Source organism: Schistocerca serialis, chromosome 11 (assembly GCF_023864345.2).
Source record: "Schistocerca serialis cubense isolate TAMUIC-IGC-003099 chromosome 11, iqSchSeri2.2, whole genome shotgun sequence".
Lineage (NCBI taxonomy): Eukaryota > Metazoa > Arthropoda > Insecta > Orthoptera > Acrididae > Schistocerca > Schistocerca serialis.
Window position 1 is genome coordinate 69,085,204 of NC_064648.1, and position 25,778 is coordinate 69,110,981.

Consider the following 25,778-nt stretch of genomic DNA (forward strand, 5'->3'; position numbering starts at 1 on the left):
GCGTCTTTCTCGGCGCTGTGAGATCCGAATCTAAAATCGGAATAGTAATCTGTAAGTGCAAGTTGTTGTTGGAGGTGTTTCGTACTCGGTACTGGATCGGCCACTGGAGATCGCACGATTACCTTTAGCCGCTGGCGCAAACCTCCCACTGCGGGCTTCGTCGAGAGTGCCCCGCACTTGACCGCAGACTCTCGGTATTCTGAGAAGAAGGGTCCGAACGACGCGCAGTGTTTACCGAGCAACCTTCCGGCGGTCTCGGCCTAACCAAACAAACCCGAGACGATTCGCAAACTTCTTCTTCGAACCGTTTCTACCTGTTCCGCTAGCCGACTCGGCAAGCGCCGCAGAGGGAAGAGCAGTTTACAGTAACGGATCCAACGAGTGTTCTGTATAAGCAACCTGCTTTTGTGGGAGAATGGCACTACCTTAAGTCTCTATCGGCAAATCTCAGCTCGAAATTTTCATTCCAACAGCCGGATTTACGTAAGATGGAGCTTAACAGCATCGCCTGTGATCAGCGGCAGCTTAGGCACCCCGGACAGTTTACAGTTCCACTGTATAGAGCTCAAGCGTTATCCTTTCATACTTCGTACAGGGTTTAAAATTACAAACAATTGCCGCAGACTGGCTTTGACCGCGGTTTCTGGGAGGTTTCCCCTGCCGAAAGGCAAATGGTGCTGCTGGAGCTTTCCTGCCGACGCTGTCCCCGCTGGGGCTCCCCCTCGGCACCATCACCTCAGCTCGCCTGGTGTTCGGCTGAGAGCTCCCTCGACTACGAGTCACTTATTGATTTGTTTATTTACCGCAATCCGCTTTCGTAATAACAACGACGGACCGTTACATACAAACCTAAATTTATGTGGATTTCCGTGATAATTAATTCATTTTACTTTCTTTCTTCTATCTATTCTGAGTACTGAAATAAGTTTACAATGTCTCTCACAGGTTTTTTTTTGTTGCCTTTAGTTCTCTCCGCTATTGACACTGACGTGTAAGTGACTACCTATATGAACCTGTACACTTAGTTTGCCTATTGCATCCTTTTAGAGCGTGCGGCGCTTAAATCCGGACAAATGTCTATTTGGATTTCCCGCCGTATCACAGTTCCGCCGGAGGTCAGGATTGGCATTCGTGAAAGCCGTGGCTATCTAATAAACGGCCAGGACCTCAAAATGGCAGAGATGTCACGCACAAGTACAGGGTACGCCCTGGGAACTTCATTTTAAGAAATCATAAATCAGAAAGTAATAGAGACATCAATTTAATTCTTTTTTCTTTACAAAGAGTAACATCTAAAGTTTTGTTCCATTAAGTTTTGAAAATGGTTTCTTGAAGGTGGCCTCCGTTCTGCCCAATGCATTTGGAGAGTAAAACTCGGAGGTTGCGGTCCACTTTTTCCAACATGTCTCTGTCGATGTCGATGATAGCAACACGAATAATGTTCCGTAGCTCATCCAGCATTTACGGACGATTGGATCTGAGACAGCCCCATGAGAAAGAGTCGCAATGGCGATAAATCTGGCGAGCGTGCTGGCCCCCAAAGAGATGAGGAGAAGGGGGAAGTGTTCCCTCAACACGGTCATCGATGTTCGCGCCGTGTCAGCTGTGGAGCCACCTTGTTGGAACCAGACATCACCCACATCCGTTTCTTCAAGTTCTGTAAGAATAAACTGTTCGAATATCTGAACACATAGCTCAGAAGTGACCTTCATTGCCTTATCGTTCTCTTCGAAAAACCGTGGGCCAGTAATGCCAACTTTAGATAGTGCACACCAAACAGTCACACGTTCTGTACGCAGGGGCCGCTCGTGAAGTTCTCGGGGCTGGTGCCACTCCAATACCGCATATTTTGTTTATTCACGCTGCCAGGCAAATTAAAATGTGCCTCGTCGCTGGAGAGCACTAAGGCGTCACGAGGCAGCTCATCGATCGAGACTTCAGACTCATCACGAGGATGAAGTGTGTGCGCCACTGACAGTTTATACGGGTGAAATTTCAACTCTTCGTGAAGAATTCGTCTGTGCGTTCAGAAATTGCGAGGGCGGCAGCGTCTCTGCGTGCAGATCGCTTGGGGGAATTCAAAATCGATATCCTCGCCCTCTCAATGTTTTCAGGCGTTCTGCGGGTTCTTGAGGTCCTGGTTTCTTTATCTGCACACTTCCAGTATCCGTGAAGGTGACTACCAACATAACAACTGATTTACCATCACGCGCCTGCAGTCGCGATGTGGGACTGTATCCCGAGTGCACGCTGAGTTCTGCTGACCGAACGTCCATTCGACAAGTAGGCCGCAACGGCCTGCATGATCGCCGCTGCGTTGCCCACTGCGTGATCGCTACTAAACTAACCTTTAGAAAACCCAAAGTCCCGCACTTTTGGCTGCACAGCGTCCCACGCAACAGTGAATGACAGGCGCTGTGTGCCGCGCCTTTCACATAAGGGAGTTCCCGCGCCGCAACCGCACCCTGTACAACCAAACAGCCGCCATTATGGAAACTCTTCGCACTCGGCGTTCGCCCACCGAAATACACTCCTGGAAATTGAAATAAGAACACCGTGAATTCATTGTCCCAGGAAGGGGAAACTTTATTGACACATTCCTGGGGTCAGATACATCACATGATCACACTGACAGAACCACAGGCACATAGACACAGGCAACAGAGCATGCACAATGTCGGCACTAGTACAGTGTATGTCCACCTTTCCCAGCAATGCAGGCTGCTATTCTGCCGTGGAGACGATGGTAGAGATGCTGGATGTAGTCCTGTGGAACGGCTTGCCATGCCATTTCCACCTGGCGCCTCAGTTGGACCAGCGTTCATGCTGGACGTGCAGACCGCGTGAGACGACGCTTCATCCAGTCCCAAACATGCTCAATGGGGGACAGATCCGGAGATCTTGCAGGCCGGGGTAGTTGACTTACACCTTCTGGAGCACGATGGGTGGCACGGGATACATGCGGACGTGCATTGACCTGTTGGAACAGCAAGTTCCCTTGCCGGTCTAGGAATGGTAGAACGATGGGTTCGATGACGGTTTGGATGTACCGTGCACTATTCAGTGTCCCCTCGACGATCACCAGTGGTGTACGGCCAGTGTAGGAGATCGCTCCCCACACCATGATGCCGGGTGTTGGCCCTGTGTGCCTCGCTCGTATGCAGTCCTGATTGTGGCGCTCACCTGCACGGCGCCAAACACGCATACGACCATCATTGGCACCAAGGCAGAAGCGACTCTCATCGCTGAAGACGACACGTCTCCATTCGTCCCTCCATTCACGCCTGTCGCGACACCACTGGAGGCGGGCTGCACGATGTTGGGGCGTGAGCGGAAGACGGCCTAACGGTGTGCGGGACCGTAGCCCAGCTACATGGAGACGGTTGCGAATGGTCCTCACCGATACCCCAGGAGCAACAGTGTCCCTAATTTGCTGGGAAGTGGCGGTGCGGTCCCCTACGGCACTGCGTAGGATCCTACGGTCTTGGCGTGCATCCGTGCGTCGCTGCGGTCCGGTCCCAGGTCGAGGGGCACGTGCACCTTCCGCCGACCACTGGCGACAACATCGATGTACTGTGGAGACCTCACGCCCCACGTGTTGAGCAATTCGGCGGTACGTCCACCCGACCTCCCGCATGCCCACTATACGCCCTCGCTCAGAGTCCGTCAACTGCACATACGGTTCACGTCCACGCTGTCGCGGCATGCTACCAGTGTTAAAGACGGCGATGGAGCTCCGTATGCCACGGCAAACTGGCTGACACTGACGGCGGCGGTGCACAAATGCTGCGCAGCTAGCGCCATTCGACGGCCAACACCGCGGTTCTTGGTGTGTCCGCTGTGCCGTGCGTGTGATCATTGCTTGTACAGCCCTCTCGCAGTGTCCGGAGCAAGTATGGTGGGTCTGACACACCGGTGTCAATGTGTTCTTTTTTCCATTTCCAGGAGTGTAGTTCGATTCTTCGGCTACGCGAGACCAACTGCCGTCGCCGAGAATAATGCTTCGGAGAAGTATGGGGGGAGGTTCCGCTAAACCGGCGAGGAAACCCCTTCCGAGCAAACGCGTGTCACGAATGGCGGCAGTCATCGAAAAGGCTGAGGCGCCGATTCCGGAGGAAAGTGGCTGTCGCTGGGGAAACTGGCGTCAGTACTGAATGTAAACGAGCGAACGGAGCGTCGGACGGCAGAGGAGAACGTCATACGAGCCATTTGGTCCAGAAGCGGCTCTCGGATACTATTGACGTGTTCTGGCCCCTGAGTAGTTCGTATTGGAACCCCCTCGGCTAACACGTCTGGAGCGTATTCGAAAGAGTTGCCAGTAAGACGAGGCACCCGAATGTCACACCTTTTCGCACCGGTATCCAAGCAGCATTCGCTCTTATGTCGCTGTTCCAAGATTGCGTGCGATCGCTTCAGGACAAGATTGGAGGCTGTCACTGCGGCTGAAGGGCTAACGTCGAGCAATGTTACTCTTGAAACATACCACTACTTATACGTAAAGGACCTTCATTTTCATTTGTAATTTGTTTTAATTAATTTGCTTTTTTAAAAAAAAGTTTGATTTGTTCGGATCGAAGCGCCTAACCTCCACATTCTCAGTCGGGTCTTCCTCGATTGTGACAGTATTAGAGCAACAGGTTTTCGCTTTTCAACTTACATTCACTAATTTGACTGGTGACTCTATATACGCTACTATCAGTACTGTTACCACAGAAAACTACAGTTACAAATATAAGAATTTCCTGTTACATCTACCACTACAGCCACATTTCTTCTTCTTATTCCTCCTTTCACACAGTGGACCTGCCGACCTGTTCCGTCCTCTTTTCCATCTTTTAACTGGCCTTCCTACGTCCGCCTTTCCTCTGGCTTTGCACTGTAAGGCCACATTTTCATCCCTTGTTTCTCTCATTCGTTCAGTTATTCCTTCCAGTTTTTAGCGTACTTTTATGTTTTGCTGTTTACTATAAAATATTTGGGCAACGGCCTCACCGCTGTGGATACACCGGTTGCCGTGAGATCACCGGAGTTAAGCGCTGTTGGCCGTGGACGGCATTTGGATGGGTGACCATCCACGCGCCATGCGCTGTTGCCATTTTTCGGGGTGCACTCAGCCTCGTGATGCCAACTGAGGAGCTCCTCGACCGAATAGTAGCTGCTTCGGTCAAGAATACCATCGTAACGACTGGGAGAGCGGTCTGCTGACCCCATGCCCCTCCTATCTGCATCCTCCTCTGAGGATGACACTGCGGTCGGATGGTCCTGGTAGGCCACTCGTGGCCTGAAGACGCAGTGCTTTTTTTTTATTGTAAAATATTTAGGAACCATGGCCAACTTAATGCATTCTTTGACTGTTCGTAAGAAATTCACTTCGGCCACTTGAACGTGGTTAGAATCTTTTCTCTGCAGAACCCAGGATCCGCTGCCATACCGTGGAAGAGATGCACCTGTCCCATTATAGAATTTCATTTTCGAGCTTCCACGCGTGGTTTCCAATTTTCCGCTTACAGTGCCACTTACAACCTGATACCTCTGAAGTTTGCTGCATACATCCTTATCTTCGTTGCAGGTATAGATCCCTAGAAAACTAAACTGCTGAACTTCCTAAGATTTTCTTGGTATTTACCATTCAGCGGGATTTTTGTTATATATATATATATATATATATATATATATATATATATATATCCATTAAAACTAAGTTTAAAACATAGATTGCTTCTTGTACGCACTTTATTAAGGTTAGAAGCTCCTCTTGAAAGTGAGCAGCGGCAATAACATAACACCTGTCACTAAGAATGGAATCAGAAATTTCTGCTCAGAACACATTCCACCCATTTTTCTGTAAGTGCATTAGTGAATTAGTGAACGAAAATTGTGTGAAAAACAGCGCACTGAGTAGCTGCTGATCGAGACACCAACCAGACACGCAACAGGACGAAAATATGTAAGTACAGAAACGCACATTACCTCTACCCACGAAATTGTTCTTGGTAAATAGGCATTAAATTTCCTTCGTGCCTAGATTGCAGATTACATGCTGTCCAAAAATGATGTAAAAGATCACGAAACCGGTGTATAACAACACAGTTGATTTACCGATGTACTTTTAAGGCGAGCGTGTGAACAAAACAAAGCAAATTGAACATACCGCAATTCTTAGGCTTACAACAGTTAAATTATCATAAATTTCATATTGTACTTTACAGAAATAAAAAATTTGACCCACAGAAGATGACACATATGTGTCGAAACATGTCTGGTTAAATACGAAAATAAGCTAATTGTGTTTGCATAAGGCTGATTTTCAAAACAACCCAATTTGCTTCTCGCACTTTGCCTTCTGAATTTAACATTATTGGCCTGTCGACAGCACGTGCACTGATAACGCAAAAAATTATGGCCACCGACCACCGTGACGTTCCATCCAGCCAGGTGGCGTTGTGGGCACCTGAGGTGGTAACAAAAGTACGTAAGTGGAGCAGATTCGGACGGGGGATCACCCTAGCGAAGATGCGGGCTTCGAGTGGGGAAATCCATTAACATAACAGATTACGAGTACCTTGAAAATGGCGAAGCTGGTCGAATGTTCACGTGCTACTGCCGTGAGCACGTACAGAAAGAGGCGGAACGACAGTCAAACTGCTACTAGGCGCTAAATGGTAGGACGTGCACGACTCTTCACAGAATGTGAGGTTCTGAGGCGTGTCTGCTGTGTGAAGTGGGACAAGTGATGATCAGTGGCACCTCTGCCGAAACAACACAATGCTGGTGTTTCGGAGCACACCGTCCATCGTCCACTGTGGAACATGGAGGTCTGCAGCAGACCACCGCTACGTGTGCGCGTGTCGAGACAGCGACGTCGTCATTTACGACTGCAGTGGGCACCAGACCGTCGCTATTCGACCGTCGATCAATGGGAAAGTGTCGGCTCCTGGGGTGGGTCAGATTTCTGCTACACTAGGTCGACGGCCGCCTCCACAAACGCCGCCAGGGAGGTGAACGGCACCTCGAGACGTGCAGCGCCCCACAGACGCAGGCTGGTGGCAGCAGTGTTATGCTGCGGCAGGCGTTGTCCTGCGCTCGCATGGGACCTGTGGTAGCAATGGAAGACACGCTGGCAGCTGCTAACCACCTGCATCCCTCCAAGCTCGGTGTCTCCCCTGATGGCGATGTCATCTTTCAGCAGTACAACTGTCAATGCCTCGGAGTCAGACCCGTCCTGCAGTGGTTTGATGAGCATTCCAGTGAACTCACGTTGACGTCTCGGCGTCCAGACTGGCCTGACGTAAAAGCTGTGGAACCCATGTGGATAGCTGTCGGCCACCATCACCGCGTACTCAATTCAGCGACCCCATATTTACGCGAATTACGCAGCCTGTGCGTAGACATCTAATGCCGTACCTCCAAAAACCTACCGACAAACTATTTGATTCCTGATACGCAGAATCAGTGATGTATCTCGATCCAAAGACGGACAAACAAGCTATTAAGCAGGTAGTCATAATGTTTTAGCTCATCAGTGTAGAGTACGACAACATTAAATCCTGTTTATTTGGATACCTTTCGGTGCTCTTTCTTTCCATTTTCGAATGGCATCGTCTGTATAAACATTAAAAAGAGTAAGCAACGAAATGAATTCTTGTCTTGAACCTTGTTTTATTAAAATCTTTTACCCTCTTTAATTCGCGGCGTCAAGAACAATGTAAGTTCCACTACGCAGACACTTGATGCAGTTTATTAAATGATTTGGGTATCCACGTTCTGCAATAGTTTTCCACTTACTCTACATATCAGTCTGTCATATGATTTTTCAAAATCTATGAAATCTGGGTAAGTTGGTAAATTAAATCACCTTTGTATTATTTCTTGCACTGTAAATAAATTATTGCTACATTACCTTACACTTATGAAGGCTCTATAAACAACAGATCTCTCATATTCTTTAAGCAGTAATTTAATACAGCTAAATACATTTTGTAGGCAGTGTTTAACAATATGAAACTTTCGTAATTCGAAGTTTTCCTGAGGCCCCCTTTTCTTTTTTAACACTGGAGACATTTTTTGCTGTATAACTATGTTCTGGAATTCTAGCTTTCAGTTAGCGGGTATTGTTCGGATGTATAAATAAAACAAAATCAGTAATCAAACACGTATGATCTGTTCTATATTAATCCCATCAAGTCCTGGACATTTTTTGCATTTTTGTCTTCTTCTTCTTCTTCTTCTTCTTGTGGATTATCTTTGGCTGGCGCCGCATCTTCGCCCTTCTGTCTTGAGTTTCCTCAACGTTCATATTCCGTGTTTCCATTGCCTCCTCAACATCATTTTGCCATTTGCGTTGTGAGCGACGTCTTTCCTTCCACTGGGATTATTTCCACCGTGGTATGCTATTCGGTATAACTACCAAGTTCCACTAAGTTCATCCTATCCTCACGTCCAAACAACATAAGCCGTTTCTGTTCGACGTCGTCACAGATATCCCCATCCATTTTCACCATCTGTCGGATAGCGTCATTTCTTATTCTATACATCCTAGTACAGCTTGAGCTTCGCCTTAAGCTATCCACCTCAAGGCTGCTACATTCTGCACTGCAGGTTTATACATTCTCTTCTGATCTTTTTCTTTCTGAGAACAGAGTTAATTGCTCTTCTTACAGTTCCTTCTTTATTAAACCTACTTGTGATTTCATCATTACTTGCGCTCTGTTCATTAAATAATACCACATTTTGCCTTTTCCATACCGCCAATCACTTTTTCATCTACCTCCAAATTATTTACTTTTCCGTTCCAACGGGAAACTACTCACACTTCTTCATGTTCACCTTCAGGCACTGCGAGAGATGGTGCAGTGTTTTGCACACTGGACTCGCATTTGGGAGGATGACGGTTCAATCCCGTGTCCAGCCATCCCGATTTAGGTTATCCTAGATGTCCCTAAATCACTTCAGGTAAATGCTGGGATGGTTCCTGTGAAAGGGCACGGCCGACTTCCTTCTCCATCCTTCGCTAATCTGATGGGACTGATGACTTTTCTGTATGGTCCCCTCCACTGAATCAACCAACTAACCAATCTTCAGGCCAGCCTTATTGTATTCCTCTTCAAGCTTGCATATCATATACCTCATAACATATTCTGCTAGTACAATCCTACTCTATTTCTTTTACTTTTCCAACAAGTTTCTTTTTCAGTAAAATGTTCTGTATCTTCTAGGGTTATTAAATCAGTGTTAACATAATCAGTTATATTTTCATAATGATTACTTGCCCATGGATTATACTACAGATTCTTGTAATTTTTTATCCATTATTCGTGACATATTACATTTATTTGTTCTACATGGTATCTGTTTTAGTCTCTTAACATTGTTAAAGCAAAGTGCTATCTGTCATAAACATCACATTCTGTCTCTTCTGCAATTGTAACAACCATGATGGGCCTTTCTTGTTAGTGATTCTGCTTTCTTCTCATCGGTCTATATCTTTCGCTTGCTTGATCACTGCAGCAAACACTCATATAGTCTTTGTTTCTCTTAAACTATTTCTTTTATTTTTTCATTCCAAATTACAATTCTTTTCTCATTTCGAGATTTGGTTTGCTTACTTACTGCTTCAACTGCTGTCTTATTTATGCAGTATTTGATGTTCCCGATTCCATCGTTTTGTGTAGGTGAATTTACTAAATAATAATGCAATCTTTGGCGGTAGAGATCTGAAGCTGAAGGATCTTTTATAAACTGTAATGTAAAATTGATTGATGTTTCTTTATATGTAGGGGATGAACCCACGAGTCTCCTTCACTATATTAGAAATGCTGTTTTGGCCATAACAAAAAATGGTCTCTGAAAATATCACACTGCGTGAAAATTTTAATGTGTTCCACTAAGGAAAGAAACAACTCACCTACTAAAATATATAACTCATTTAGCTCATGTGTTGGGCCAAGTGTTTTTATGAATAGTTTTCTTTTGGAAGAACGTTTTAGTTACTATGAAGTTAGTGTATGTAAAAAAACTTCTTCTGTCATTACCATTTGAATTTACAGTATATCCTCCGTATCTCCCCACCACGCCTTTAATCCTGTTATTACCCACTCAGACATTCCAACCCTCACATACATAAATCAAGTATGATTCGTTTATTTCCGCACACACAAGCAGGAGCTTTTCGTAAACAATATCTGAGTCCTATACTCATCTCTTTTCAGACCAATAATCTCCAGTCACAGGTAGGTGACCTCGCTCTGTTTTCGACCTTAAAATCGTTAATCACTCATTACGAAAAGTGAAGGGTCTAATTCTTTCCTTCCACTCTGAATCTGTTACCATGTCTATGCCCGTCTGCCCATGAATTTGTTTCTCAACGCCTCTGTATAAAAACGTATAATGATGTAAATCTGTTGTTTCTCTTAATTTACTGGTTATAAACTGCAGATTAAAGCTAAAGAAATTGAAAAAGGTAGGAAATTAAGGAGATGGGACTTTGATAAGTTGAAAGAACTAGAAGTTATTGAGAATTTTAGTGAGAACAATAGGCATCGATTGACTGAAACAAGGGAAAGGAGTACAGTAGACAACGATTGGGTAGCTCTGAGAGATGGTGAAGGCAGCAGAGGATCATATAGATAAACAGAAAAGGGTTAGGAGAAATCCTTAGATATTACGGGATATAATGAATTTAATTGACGAAAGGAGAAAATATTACAATGGAGCAAATGAGGCATGTGGAAAGGACTACAAACATCTAAAAAATGAGACTGACTGCAAGTGCAAAATGGCTAACCATGGATGGCTAAAGGACAAATGTAAGTATATAGACCCATATATAACTAGGGGAAAGATAGACACCGCCTACAGGAAAACTGTAGAAATATTTGGAGAAAAGAAGAGGGGTGGTATTGATATCAAAAGCTCAGATGGAAAACCAGTAATAAGCAAAGAAGAGAAAGCTGAAATTTGGAAGGAGTATAGAGAGTCTTTGCAGGGAAATTAGCTTGAAAGATGTAAATGAAGGTCAGATAGAAGATACGATACCGCGAGAAGAATTTGACAATGATCCGTACGGAATTTCCTCAGAGCTACTGATACTTCTGGGAAAGCCAGCCATGACAAAAGCAAAACTCTTCCATCTGGTGTGCAAGATGCATGAGATAGGCGAAATACCCCCAGACTTCAAGGAGACCACAAAGAACATTAATGGCTGCAAATTTTCAAGTCAGTGATCGGTTCAGCTGGACTAAAAGGCCCAGTCTGCTCTGTGTAAACACAGACCGCACCTTTGTGGAGCCGCCGCCAGCTAGCACAGTGTCTTGTTGACGGTCTATGGCTTTATGGGCTCTGCGCCACACTCAGGACTTACCATCCGCTCTTACCAATAGAAATCCGTACTCATGTGGCCAGGATATGGTTTCCCAGTCGTCTAGGCTTCAGCCGGTCTGGTCAGGAACCCAGGAGAGGCGCTGCAGGCGACGTGGTGCTGTTGGCAAAGGCAGTCTGACCGGCCGTCTCCTGCCACAGCCCATTAACACCGAATTTCGCCTCGCCGTCCTAACAGATGCGTTCGCCGTACGTGACACACTGATTTCTGTGGTTATTTCAGGCACTGTGGCTTGTCTGTCAGCACTGACAACTGTACACAAACGCGGCTGCTCTCGGTCGTTAGGTGAAGGCCTTCGGCCACTGCGTCCTCCGTGCTGAGAGGTAGTGCCCGAAATTTGGTATTCTCGGGACACTTTAGACGCTATGGGTGTTGGGATATTGAATTCCCTAATGATTTCGGTACGTGGGTTGTCACATGTGTCTAGCTGCAACTACCATCTGCCGTCAGGGTCCGTTAATTTCCCGCGTGCAGTTATAATCACATCGGAATCCTTTTCACACGAATGAGTACAAATGACAGCTGCGGCAGCTGTACCTCGTGTATGCGATCCTATCGACATCTGTTTATCTGCATGCCGCTATACCATCACTTCTGTCACCTCTTAATCAGTAGATCATGACAAAATTTTAAATTTTTATATACGGCGAATATTTGTGCGAAATATTGAAAATGAAATTTTTGTTGCCACTGGAGTCCGCTATGTAGAGAACCTGAAAGTGGTACAGTGTTCTGGGATAGCGGTATAATAATGTATGCAATTGTTATCGTAATTATAAAAATAAAAATTTTTCCTAAAGTAAATGTCTGATACCACAGTACCAGTTTTACAGGCTTGTGTGTCGATAGTAATGCTTGTGGAGTCAAAGCATTCATCTGACCTGACAAGGAAGAGTAGTAGACAATTCAAACTTCCGAAATTAGAAAAAAAATGAGAGAAGGTCGTTGGGAAATGAAATGAGGAATTCCATTTCGCTAACAAACCACGCTAACCTGGCAGCGGCGAATTATACTCCAACAGCTGACACAAGCTGCAAAACAGGAAGAGCAGAAGGACAGGGTCGCACAGATATGATGGACGAGGAGTGGGGGAGAGATGGTATCGGCGGTGGACAAGCGCACAGTTCACAGGGACCGCTTTGTAGCATCTGGCGGCGCAATTACAAAAGAGCAGGACAGCCGGGGGCGACAGACAGTGCCGGGTCGCAGGACTGCGACCGGGACAGCGCAGAACGGAGGTGGAGGCGGAGGCAGAGGCAGGCGTAGAGAGGTAGAGAGACGGGCCGCTTCCAAGCATGGGGCCCGGAGCGCTGCTGATGTTGGCGGCGGCGGCGGCGGTGGCGGGCATCACCAGCGCCAACATCGCCCTCGCCGTGAGTACCCGCCCTGCTTCTTCTCTGCGTCAGCCGCTCAAACGACGGCATTTTTCCCCGTGGAATCTCACACGACCTCCCCCTCTTATGGCTCATCATTGCAGTTCTACGTGACTACCACTACTGGAGCTTTTCCCAACTGTGTTCGGTCCCACATGCAGGTGGGAGGAGTTTGGGGATGCACCCTCCCCCTACATCGCTCCCCCCCCCCCCCCGAAAAAGTTTGGGCTTAAACTGAGTACAATGAAAAGCCGAAGAAACTGATACACCTGCCTAATACCGAGCAGGGCTCCTGCTAATGAGTGCCAGTGAATCCATCAGTGCAACCTTAGTAAATAAAGAGACGACATCAAAACTCACTAATAAGTCAGAATTGTGGAGTTGGAGCGACTTCAGTGGCACTCATTAGCAGAAGGTTCAAAGCCGACATAACAGCATTATTTCATCATTGCCTGTCCTCGACTTATTTCTTATTCAATAATGAATATTTTGAACAAGTTGACGGTGTTGTCATGGGCAGTCCTTTGTCCCCCCTGGTAGCAAACCTTTTTATGGAGGACTTTGAGGAGAAGGCACTCGAGTCGACTGAATTTAAACCGAAAGTCTTCTGGCGTTACGTGGATGACACATTTGTAGTTTGGCCCCATGGAGAAGAAAAACTGGCAGGATTCTTAAAACATCTGAATTCCATTCACAAGAATATTCAGTTTACCATGGAGGTCGAAAAAGAGATAGATGTCTGCCGTTTCTGGATGTCCTTGTCAATCGTAGAGCCGATGGATCTTTGGGGCACTCCGTCTACCGGAAGCCCACACACACAGATCTGTATTTGCAGGCGACAAGCTGCCACCACCCTGCACAAACCATGGGTTTGCTGCGTACTCTGGTGCACCGGGCACACGTGGTATCTGATAAGGACAGCCTTCCCAAAGAATTGGAACATTTGCAATCCGTCTTCAGGGCGTATGGATATTCTACACGCCAAATCCGCACAGCTGTAACAAAGAAGAAATGTAAAGAGAAACAAGAAGAAGAAGACAAAGAAGTGGTCATGTCCAGGGCGTTTCTTCCGTATGTGGGTAACCTCTCCTCTAAAATAGGAAGCATTTTAAAGAAGCATTGTGTTAAAGTGATCTTCCGACCACCTATGAAAATATCGGCTTTGCTTGGCTCTGTGAAGGACGATATGGGTCTGAGGAAGGCGGGTATTTATGAGATCCCCTGTCAATGTGGCAAATCCTACATTGGCCAAACTACTCGCACAGTACGGGAAAGATGCGTGGAGCATGAGCGCCACACACGTCTACTACAGGCCAACAAATCAGCCATAGCAGAACACTGTATTTCGACGGGACACTCCATGGATTATTGTGGAACAAACAATTTTAGCGACAACTAGATCTTTTTGGGAATCCATTATCAAGGAGTCCGTGGAGATACGATTGGCGGATCTTATTAATCTAGACGGCAGCTTTCAGATGGATAAAGCATGGGGTCCTGTAATTTCTTTAATCGCTTCACAGAGACATGGGTCTGCATCTAGTACGACGGCTGACGAAAATTGATTTTATACTTTCGACTACCGCGCCTCAGCTGCGCGAAGGCGCTTTACGACAGATAGCGCAAATGTAGGTACACCACTACCATTGCGCGGCCCGCTTCTGCTGCAGAGCGCGCCATATTAAATAGGGGGCGCGGCATTAGCCTTCTACACTGCGCAGACGCCGCCGCGCCAATTTTCGGTATATATAGAACGACGCGCACCAGTAATCTTTCCTACCTCTCCTATGTATTTTCCATCCCCGATGATCCCCAGTTCGATTACTCCCTCTTCCCGGATATCCGCGATCGAACTGACACCTCTTCCCCTCCCCTCGCTCCTGGTTTCCAGTGCTTGGACAACATTGCACACACGGAACTCAATGCCCCTATCACTACACAGGATCTCATTGCTACACTCCGCACAAAACGCAACACCGCTCCTGGTCACGATCGTGTCACCTACCGTCACCTTCATGAAGCTCCTGTCTCTTTCCTCTCCACCCTGGCCAGGCTCTACAATGTAGTCCAGTCCACCGGTTACTACCCCGACCTGTGGAAAACCTCCCGTATCCTCATGTTCCTTAAACCCGGCAAACCACCGTCCGAGGTCTCCTCCTACCGCCCCATTAGCCTTACCTCGGTCTTCAGCAAGGTCCTGGAATCTATCCTCACCCACCGCATCCACCAGCATCTCCGCCAGCACCGCCTCCTTCCTGTCACCCAGTGTGGCTTTCGGCCGTCCTTCTCTTCCGACGACCTTCTCCTTCACCTCACTCATCTCCTTTCCGAACAGCTTAATTCCCGTCGCTCCGCAATCTTCCTCTCTCAGGACCTCGAACGTGCCTATGACCGCGTATGGCATTCCGGTCTCCTCTTCAAGCTCCAAACCTTCGCCCTTCCCATTAACTCCGTCTGTCTGATCGGCTCCTTTCTCTCCCGCCGTCCTTCCTATGTCACCGTCCATAACTCAGATTCCAACACCTTTTTCCCCTCTGCCGGTGGGCCCCAAGGCTCCGTCCTCTACCCCCTTCTGTACCTTTTGTACACGGCGGACATGCCGCCGCCGTCAGCCCCCGTCCACCTTCTCCAGTTTGCCGATGACACCGCCTTCCTTGCCCTTGCCCCCACCCTACAGCGCTCCCAACACCTTCTCCAATCCCATCTTGACCGGTTCACCGCTTGGTGCAACCAGTGGTTGCTCAAGGTCAATCCCTCCAAAACCCAGGCGATCATTGTAGGCAAAACCACCCCTTCCTTCCGCCTCCTTGATTTCTACATCACCATCTATGGCCGTCCTATCGCCCTCACTCCCACCATTAAGTACCTTGGCGTCACCCTCGACCGTCGCCTCTCCTGGACTCCCCACCTCCGGACAATCCAAGCCAAGGCACGCTCCCGACTCAGTCTCCTCAAGCTCCTCTCCGGCCGTACGTGGGGTCTGGACCCCTCCACCATCCTCCACACCTATAAATCCCTCATCCGCCCTATCCTTTGTTATGCCCATCCGGCTTGGATCTCCGCCCCCCCTCCCTTTTATAAATCCCTCCAAATCCTTGAACGCCATGCTCTCCACCTCGCCTATCGCATCCGTCTCCCCTCCCCCACACGGATCCTGTAGGGTCTCATCCCCTTCCCCCACCTCCTCCTTTTCCTTGAAAGGATACGGATCCTGTACACCTCCCATAAACTCGACCCTCCTCACCCGCTTGTCTCCCCGATCCTCACCCACCGCCGCCCGCTGCCACGCCTGTATTCCCATGTCCCACCCGGTCTCCATCTCTCAACCCTCCTTACCCTCTCCCAAGGTGGCTTCCGCCAGCTCCCCCTCCCTGATGATGTCCTCCTCCCCTCCATCTACCCCTCCTATCAACTTTGACCCTGCCCCACCCCCCACTACCGGTGTCCTTTCCTTTAGGCACCCTCCCTCCCTCCCTTCTCTTGCCTTCCCTTCCCTTCTCTTTCCTTTTCCCCCGTCCCCTCCCTCCACCCCTCTTCCCCCGGGCTTCCCCTCCCCCATCCTCCCTCCCCCCTTTCTCCCCTGCCCGTGGCATCTCTGCTCTCCCCTCTCCCACTCCCCTTCCTCCTCCTCCTCTCTTGGCAGGTCCCCGGACTCGCACACCCATAGTGAACATTCGCGCGGCGGAGATCATCGCCATCAGTGTCTAGTGTGTGTGCTTCGTTTTGTGTTTCGTGCAGTTACAACTCAACTGTTCACATGTGCCGTCGCCGTTCTCCGTGTTTTGTGCGCCGTGTCAACAAGTGTCCGTGTTTTTATCGTCCAACGTGAACGGCTTCTTGTTTATTGTTTTTTGTATCTACCTTCTTTGCCCGCCATTTTCTTGTATTGTCTGTGTCCCCTATATCATATTATTGTACCCCATAAGGCTGAAGAGCAGCGTATTAAGCTGCTGCCAGCCCGCCTTGTATGAGGTGATTAAAATTACAATAAAGGAAACAAAAAACAGTAATCTTCAGTCTCGTACTCACCTGAAGATGGCTGCATGTTTGTTAACCGAAATATCGTGCCAAGATAACGTGATCCGGCTGCAAGCTCGAAATATGATGGACCAATCGATACGCCGGGAAAACTTCAAGAAGACAAATTTATTTAACGAGTTGTAAAGATGCCTCTCTTCGAAAGGCGACAAAAAAGTCGTTTTCAAGTAAATATATCTGAAATTCTAAGTCACAGCGATCGGCGTTTGATCACTCATTATTCCTAAGCATAACACTGGACAGAATTCGTGTCCATCATTTCGATATAACAAACAAATAAACAAGACTACCCCCCCCCCCCCCCCATGATCTTATTTCGTGTTTTTGCTGTCCTGTCTAGATAGGCTACATCAAATAATTAAATGACAATCTTACTAGGGAAGGTAAGACCTTAATAAGGGATAAGGCTAGATAAATTAATAGTAAACGTCAAAGGTGCCGACTCATTTAAGTGGTAACGCGCACTAACCAGCCCCGGAAAAATTGTATAAAAAGGCACAGCGAAGAGAGTACTAAACACTGCTGTAAATTAAATAAATATTCATCTAGTTTGTGCTATTAACACGTTCATGGACCATTTAATGCGAATGAAAACAGAAAGTCGATTCTTGTCGACCTGACCGATCCATTGAAAGGTTTAATCGAGACTGTATTTATATTATAACGTAAAAAGTCACCGTAGGTAAAATTAGCTTTCCAATTTGGGCACCTCCCCGGAAAAATAGTTTTGCGTGCAAACCTCCCTGTGGTCTGCAAAACTGGCGCTAAGCACTGTGGGACTTAACATCTGAGGTTATCAGTCCCCTAGACTTAGAACTACGTAAACTTAACTAACCTGAGGACATCACACACATCGATGTCCGAGGCAGGATTTGAACCTGTGACCGTAGCAGCCGCGTGGTTCTGTGTTTTGCACTTACAAAAAAATGATTGGGGTATCATACACGTCATGGAATCACTTGTTCATCCGTGCAGGCCGGTCAAAAACAGGTAACCCTTAATTGCTGCAATCGGAAGTGTGACCGGTACCAGACACGGCATTAAATAAGAGAAGAAGGGGTGAGATCGATTGAGAACTATACTATGGACGCGAGTCGGCGTCGGTCTGAGGTGCCTGTTTGTCTGCCTCCTTAGGGAAGCACTTCGCATTGTAATAAAGATTTTCATCAGCATTGCGTAACTCCCGAATGTTCCACTGCCATAATGCACCAACATTTCCAAATCCGAAAGGGAGTCGTTTCGTCAGTGCCTCTCATCGTAACAGCGACGGGATTCCGTAGAGAAGCTAGAATGAGATATCCGTAAAGACGGCAAATAGTATTCAAGTGTAGTCGAACTGAGCACAGCCATTTCGACTGCACGTGAGCAAATGTTAAGCTGACTGCTACAGAAACGTGGACGGAGTATAATGGGTCGTATGTTTCCGTTCGTTCCTGAGATAGGTTCGTTTACTAAAAATTTAGGAGACTGAGCCATATTAGTTGAAGCTGAACATTTGTCTTTCTTTCAGTTGCTCGAACCTATGTCAAAGACTCACACAGTAAACAATTACTAAAAAAACTAAACTCAGTCCGAACAGGCCGTGAAATGCCCAACGACACCGACCGGCCGCCGTGTCATCCTCAGACTACAGGCGTCACTCGATGCGGATATGGAGGGGCATGTGGTCAGCACACCGCTCTCCCGGCCGTACGTCAGTTTACGAGACCGGAGCCACTACTTCTAAATCAAGTAGCTCCTCAGTTTTGCCGCACAAGGGCTGAATGCACTCCGCTTGCTAATAACGTTAGGCAGACCGGATGGTCACCCATCCTAGTGCTATTCCAGCTCGACAGCGCTTAACTTCGATGATCTGACGGGAACAGGTGTTACCACTGCGGCAATGCGGTTGGCTATAAAATTTCTAGGACGAAATGAAAAACACTTCTTCCAAATTTTGTGTTCTGTTCTGAATATCGGTTGTGGTATTACACGTCACGCATTTTACTCGGTCGACTTCGCCTATTCGCTGGCGTAAGTTGCAATCCTCTCTCTGGTGCGAGAGGGCTCCAGACCGCAGCGTACAAGATGGCGGTGTGTAACATAACTACGACAGTGCGTGAGGAACAGCGTGCTGTAATCAAGTTTCGGAGTCGAACAGTTGGTCCACACACGGTCTCCTCCAGCATGACGAAGACAGACCACACACGAGGGAGCAGCGACGTCTGCAATAGTCCGGCGCCTCGGGCTCTCTATCATCCACCACCCTCCACACCGCCCCGAAACGGCCCCATCCGGCTCTCATGCGTTTCCCAAAGTTACGCCGATCTGACGAAAGCCGTGGACTCCCAACAACGCCGAATCGGACCTCTTTTTGCTCGGCGTAGTGCAGCAACCCGGCCTGGTGTGGACTCAAGTCGCTGGAAGTCCCCTGTAGAAAAATTGAGCAACGCTGCCTCTATAGCCGTACATAAACGCGAAAATGTTCCATTGCGAGATTCCGTGCACAAACTGCCCTCTAGACTATATCCCATAAATGTTTGATGGATTCATGTGGGAGGATCTGGGTGGCCAAATCATTCGCTCGAATTGTCCAGAATTTTCTTCACGTAAATGGCAAATAACAGTGGCCTGGTGACATGACGTATTGCCATCCATAAAAGTCCCGTTATTGTCAGAGAATATGAAGTCGAAGAATGGCTGAAAATGGTCTCCAAGTAGCAGAACGCAGCCATTCCCAGTTAATGATCGGTTCACTTGGATCATAGGACCAAGTCCATTCCATGTAACGACATGCCACACCATTATGGAGCCACTATCAGCCCTGTATGTGTTCGAGTAGGTACGGATCACGCACATTTACTGGGCAAGACGTCAATATGAGTTCACTGTAATGCCCTTCAAACTACTGTACCACAATTATGACCCTTGAAACACGGACAGTTGTCCTGCTGAAAGATGCCGTCGCCGTAGGGGCAGACTTCAAGCATGAAGCGATGCAGGTGGTCCGCAACAGTGTTCACGTAGTTGGCTGCCACCATGACGCTTTTGGTTACCACCACGGAGCCGGCCGGAGTGGCCATGCGGTTCTAGGCGCTGCAGTCTGGAACCGAGCGACCGCTACGGTCGCAGGTTCGAATCCTGCCTCGGGCGTGGATGTGTGTAATGTCCTGATGTTAGTTAGGTTTAATTAGTTCTCAGTTCTAGGCGACTGATGACCACAGAACTTAAGTCGCCTAGTGCTCATAGCCATTTTGAACCACCACGGATCCCACAGTAGCCCAACTGAATGTACCCGATACCACAGTTCTGTCCTCACTGGTCTGCATCTGTGGCGCGGTTTCGTCCAGCCACTCGCCTGGATGACGGCATGTAAGGACCCATTCATCGACCTGGTGTGACAAGAAATGCTGTTCAGTCGGCAGGCGACACGATTCTATCGATCCGCAGCGAAAACTCAGTGCTGCTGTGCCCACTTTAGTCGTAACTGACGATGTCGTTGGGTCAACACAGCAACACGTTGGGGTCGTGTGATGTGGAGCTGCATGTTCAGCAGTGGCCTCTGAAGTGCGCCCCGAAACACTTGTACCGAGACCGGCGCTGTACTCTGTCGTCAGAACTGCCACAGATCGCGGCCTATCCTGGATCACACAGTGGGGAATCCTCCGACCCCTACGTTCTGTGATTAGACGTGGTCGTCCGATACCATACAGCCTGTGCGATATTCTACCAGCCCTCAACTACTTCCCATAGGTGCTCACGACATTGGTACGCAAACAGGGGACCAGCTTGACCAGCTTCGTTGTTTCACAGGTTCTCGTTTAAAGTCACAGCGCCACAACAATGCGCCCTTTGTTCAAGTCGCTTATATCAATGGATCTCGGCATTTGTCGCCCGATCTGCGGTATAATGACTGCCCTTTCGTGTCTCTTCCGTTTACATTCTGTCCTGACTGCGCCACCCGCCCGCAACCCAACCAGGAGGCGTTCAGTCAGTCTCGCGCTGGCCAGTGGTCATGACATTTTTGATTCGTCAGTGTAGGTCTTCCCACAGTGTTGGACTCGGGCGCTAATGACTGTAGCAGTTTTGCGCCCTAAAACCAAGCCAAAACAAAACAAACAGTGCTGGACTGAGCCCATCATAGATACGGGGCAGCGAAACCACATGAAGCTCCCGGCCTGCTTGGAAATGGACGTATTTCTGGTGCGCATTTTCTAAAAAATTAATAAGACAGATACAATGGCTGACAAAAAAGTCAAGTACTTATACTGTGTGTTATACGCTCTAGTAGCTGGAATATACATACTTAAACACACAACTGAGAAAGATAGCATTTGAAACGGGATACAGCACAGCAACCATATTGTAGAGTGCAAAGCAATAAAAAAGACAACAATAAGACAATTAGCTTCTATTTTATATGTCTGGAAACAAATCTTGTATAATTATATCATTCAGTTATGTAATCTTAGTTTAAAATATAAGTTTTTGATAATTTTATTATGGTGCATTCACTGAAGCACCAAAGAAACTGGTATAGGCATGTGTATTCAAATACAGACATACTTAAACAGGCAGGATACGGCGCTGCGGTCGGCAACTCCTATATTAGACAAGTGTCTGGCGCAGTTGTTAGATCGGTGACTGGTGCTACAGTGGCAGGTTATCAAGATTTAAGTGTGCTTGAACGAGGTGTTGTAGTCGGCGCTCAAGCGGTTAGACACATCATCTCCGAGTTAGCGATGAAGTGGAGATTTTCGCGGACGACCACTTCACGACTGTATCGCATCAGGAAGCCAGTAGAACATCAAATCTCCGACGTCAGTACGGCCTGGAAAAGATCCTGCAAGAGCAGGACCAACGACGACAGCAGAGAACCGTTCAGCCTGACAGAAGTACAACTGTTCTGCAAATTGCTGCAAGTTTCAGTGCTGGGCCGTCAACGAGTATCAGCGTGGGATTGATTCAGCGAAACGTCATCGAAATGGGCTTTCGGAGCCGAAGGCCCACTCGTGTGCCCTTGATGACTGCACGACACAAAGCTTTACGCCTCGCCTGGGCTCGTCAACGCCGACACTGGACTGTTGTTGACTGGAAACCTGTTGCCCGGTCGGACGAGTCTCGTTTCAAACTGCATCGAGCGGGTAGACGAGTACGGGAATGCAGACAATCTCATGAATCCATGGACTCTGCATGCCAGCAGGGGACACAATTCAGTGCGCAACGTCCACGTCTCCAGACAGATTTCCTGGAGTGCTCTCCTTACATCGCCTAACTTATACACAGAAGCGCCACAGAAACTGGTTTAGTCATGCGTATTCAAATACAGAGATACGTAAACAAGCAGAAAACGCACTGCGGTCGGTATCTCCTATGTAAGACATGTGTCTGGCGTAGTTGTTAGATCACTTACTGCTGCTGCTATGTAAGGCTATCAAGGTTTAAGTGAATTTGAGCGTGACTTCAATAGTCGGCGCACGGGCGATGGGACGCAGAATTTCCGAGGTAGCGATGAAGTGGGGATTTTCCCGTACAACCATTTCACGAGTGTACCGTGAATATCAGGAATCCGGTAAAACATCAAATCTCCGACATCGCCGCGGCCGGAAAAAGATCCTGCAAGAACGGGACCAACGACGACTGAAGAGAATAGTTCAACGTGACAGAGGGGCGATCCTTCCGTAAGTTCCTTCGGGTTTCAATGGTGGGCCATCAACAAGTGTCAACGTGCGAATCTTTCAACGAAACATCACCCATATGGGCGTTCGCAGCTCAAAACTCACTCGTGTACCCTTGATGACTGCGCAACACCAAGTTTTACACCTCGCCTGGGCCCATCAACACCGACATTGGACTGTTGATGACTGGAATCATGTCGCCTGGTCGGACGAGTCTCATTTCAAATTGTATCGAGCGCATGGACGTGTACGGGTATGGAGACACCCTCATGAATCCAGGGACCCTCCACGTTAGCAGAGGACTGTTCAAGCTATTGAAGACTCTTTAGTGGTGTGGGGCGTGTGCAGTTGGAGTGATATGGGACCCCTGATACGTCAAGATACGGCTCTGACAGGTGTCAGCATCCTGTCTGACCACCTGCATCCTTTCATGCCCATTGTGCATTCCGACGGAGTTGCGTAATTCCAGCAGGACAATGCGACACGCTATATGTCCTGAATTGCCGCAGAGTGGCTCCAGGAACACTCTTCTGAGTTTAAAAGCCTCGGTTGGAAATTTGTGGTAAGGTCTTATGGGACCAAACTGCTTAGTTCAACGGTCCCTAAGCTTACACACTACTTAATCTAACTTAAACTAACATACGCTAAGGACGACACACACACACCCATGCCCAAGGGAGGACTCGAACCTCCAATGGGGTAAGCAGCTCGGACCGTGAGAAGGCGCCCCTGACCACGCGGCTACCCCGCGCGGCCTTCCGGTGACCACAAAACTCCCAGGACATGAACATCACTGAGAGTATTTGGAATGCGTTGCAACGTGCTGTTCATAACAGATCTCCACCCCGCTCGTGCTCTTACGAATTTACGGACAGCCGTGCATGATTCATGGTGTCAGTTCCCTCTAGCACTACTTCAGACATTAATGGAGTCGATGCCACGTCGTGTTACGGCGATTCTTCGTGCTCGTGAGGGCCCTACACGATGTTAGGCGGATGCTGCAATTTCTTTGGGTCATCGGTTTATTTTGGTCCCTTTATTTCACTGAAATTCTGAATAACGTCATTGTCTTCTGTTTCATATGAAACTTTTCTTTCGATTGATGAAACGGTCAGATTCGCTAGTCGTTCTTGATTCAACGTAGAGCGACGATAATTTTATACTACATTCAGTTTAGGAAAAATTCTGAGACATAAATGGTCATGAAGTACTGGGTTATTAGTGACGTACAGGGTATAGAGTCAGGGAAATCTCTTCATACAGACATAGCGTCATCGGAAGCTTCTAGAACGAATTTTGCTTCCGAAAGTTTAGAAAATTGGCCTAATTTCCTTCACGGTCGTATATTGATGTGATAGTCTTGTGCTGTATAGATCGGTCTATGCATTCAAACACTGATCGACGAACTACTTACTGATCGCCAATCTAAAGCCATGAGCTAATTGAGCCGGTATTGTTTAATTTAGGCTCCTATTTCCTCACCGTCGAAGTTAATGTCCATATCATTGCAATTTTTAGTGTCAACCGTAGTTCATGTCATAACTAAAATCTCAATCAGGACTTTTAATTAAGCGACTCCTTGATTGAAAGTCATTTTTGGAGACTGTAGATATTATTGGGCTAAATTTAGTTCCTCCAGTGTAGTGTGCCAAAAGTTGATGTACTCGTAAATCAGAAAGGTGAAATCTCATAGAGCTGGGAGGATCGTGCATGCTCGAGATCTAGCACCAAGGTTTGCCTTGCACGAATCTTTCATGTCTTACAGAATGCTCTCAATTGTTTCGACGTTTTCGTTTACGACTTAAACTGCATTGTAATCAGCACACAGTCATTTTCCCGTTTTTTCTACAAGTAATTCCCATGTACATGTAAAAGACGAGAAGGGTTGATATAACTTTTCTACAGTTCCAAACCAGACGACGCTGGAGGGAACACAAGAGAATGCATCAACTCCACAAAGATTCAAGGAATGATTTGCGTTCGGACTGAACAGAACTTTCGGACTAACTTTTAGAATTTTTCTTCTTGTACTCCTCCATGTATACCTGATATTAATGCGATATTCTCATAATCTTGAGGCCTGCACGAAGCATTATCCATCACATCTTTTTCCAGCTGCAGTTGAGTATCTTTCCATATATCTCTGCAGTACTGTCTGACGTAAGGAAACCTGAGGAGAGACATCAAACTTCCACTATGCTGTCTTGTATAGTAACGGTACTTACAGTCCAGCTGAGTATATAGTACAGGCATCAATAAACATTTCATGTAGAACAACTGCGTCTAGCTGACAACTGTTTATCTACCAGGAACTATTGGTACAACAGTTGCAAGCAGTAGTGGATGTGTTGGGAAAGTATCAGAGCTCGAGATGTTAAAAGAAAGCACTGATGCTCAAACGGTAATAGGCACTGAATTCGGAGGTAAGTTCAGCCGAAATCATTGAGCAGGACCTAATCCTGTTCCGAAATCATGTTGTCGTTGTTGTGGTCTTCAGTCCTGAGACTGGTTTGATGCAGCTCTCCATGCTATTCTATCCTGTGCAACCTTCTTCATCTCCCAGTACCTACTGCAACCTACATCCTTCTGATCTGCTTAGTGTATTCATCTCTTGGTCTCCCTCTACGATTTTCACCCTCCACGCTGCCCTCCAATACTAAATTGGTGATCCCTTGATGCCTCAGAACATGTCCTACCAACCGATTCCGTCTTCTGGTCAAGTTGTGCCACAAACTTCTCTTCTCCCCAATCCTATTCAATACTTCCTCATTAGTTATGTGATCTACCCATCTAATCTTCAGCATTCTTCTGTAGCACCACATTTCGAAAGCTTCTATTCTCTTCTTGTCCAAACTATTTATCGTCCATGTTTAACTCCCATACATGGCTACACACCATACAAATACTTTCAGAAATGACTTCCTGACACTTAAATCTATACTCGATGTTAACAAATTTCTCTTCTTCAGAAACGCTTTCCTTGCCATTGCCAGTCTACATTTTATATACTCTCTACTTCGACCATCATCAGTTATTTTGCTTCCCAAATAGCAGAACTCCTTTACTACTTTGAGTGTCTCATTTCTTAATCTAATTCCGTCAGCATCACCCGACTTAATTCGACTACATTCCATTATCCTCGTTTTGCTGTTGTTGATGTTCATCTTATATCCTCCTTTCAAGACACTGTCCATTCAATTCAACTGCTCTTCCAAGTCCTTTGCTGTCTCTGACAGAATTACAATGTCATCGGCGAACCTCAAAGTTTTTATTTCTTCTCCATGGATTTTAATACCTACTCCGAATTTTTCTTTTGTTTCCTTTACTGCTTGC

At 47.2% G+C, this 25,778-nt stretch overlaps 1 protein-coding gene across 2 annotated transcripts in view; it reads left to right on the top strand.

Annotated features, from left to right (window-relative positions):
- Window positions 1-12,569: 12,569 nt before the first annotated feature.
- LOC126426928 (uncharacterized) overlaps window positions 12,570-25,778 on the top strand; it is a 167,414-nt gene continuing 154,205 nt past the window's right edge. For both annotated transcript variants that reach the window (XM_050089035.1, XM_050089036.1), the window contains exon 1: window positions 12,570-12,750. In XM_050089035.1, coding sequence (XP_049944992.1) covers window positions 12,673-12,750 — 78 coding nt within the window. In that variant the 5' untranslated portion in view covers window positions 12,570-12,672. The remainder of the gene's footprint in view (window positions 12,751-25,778) is intronic.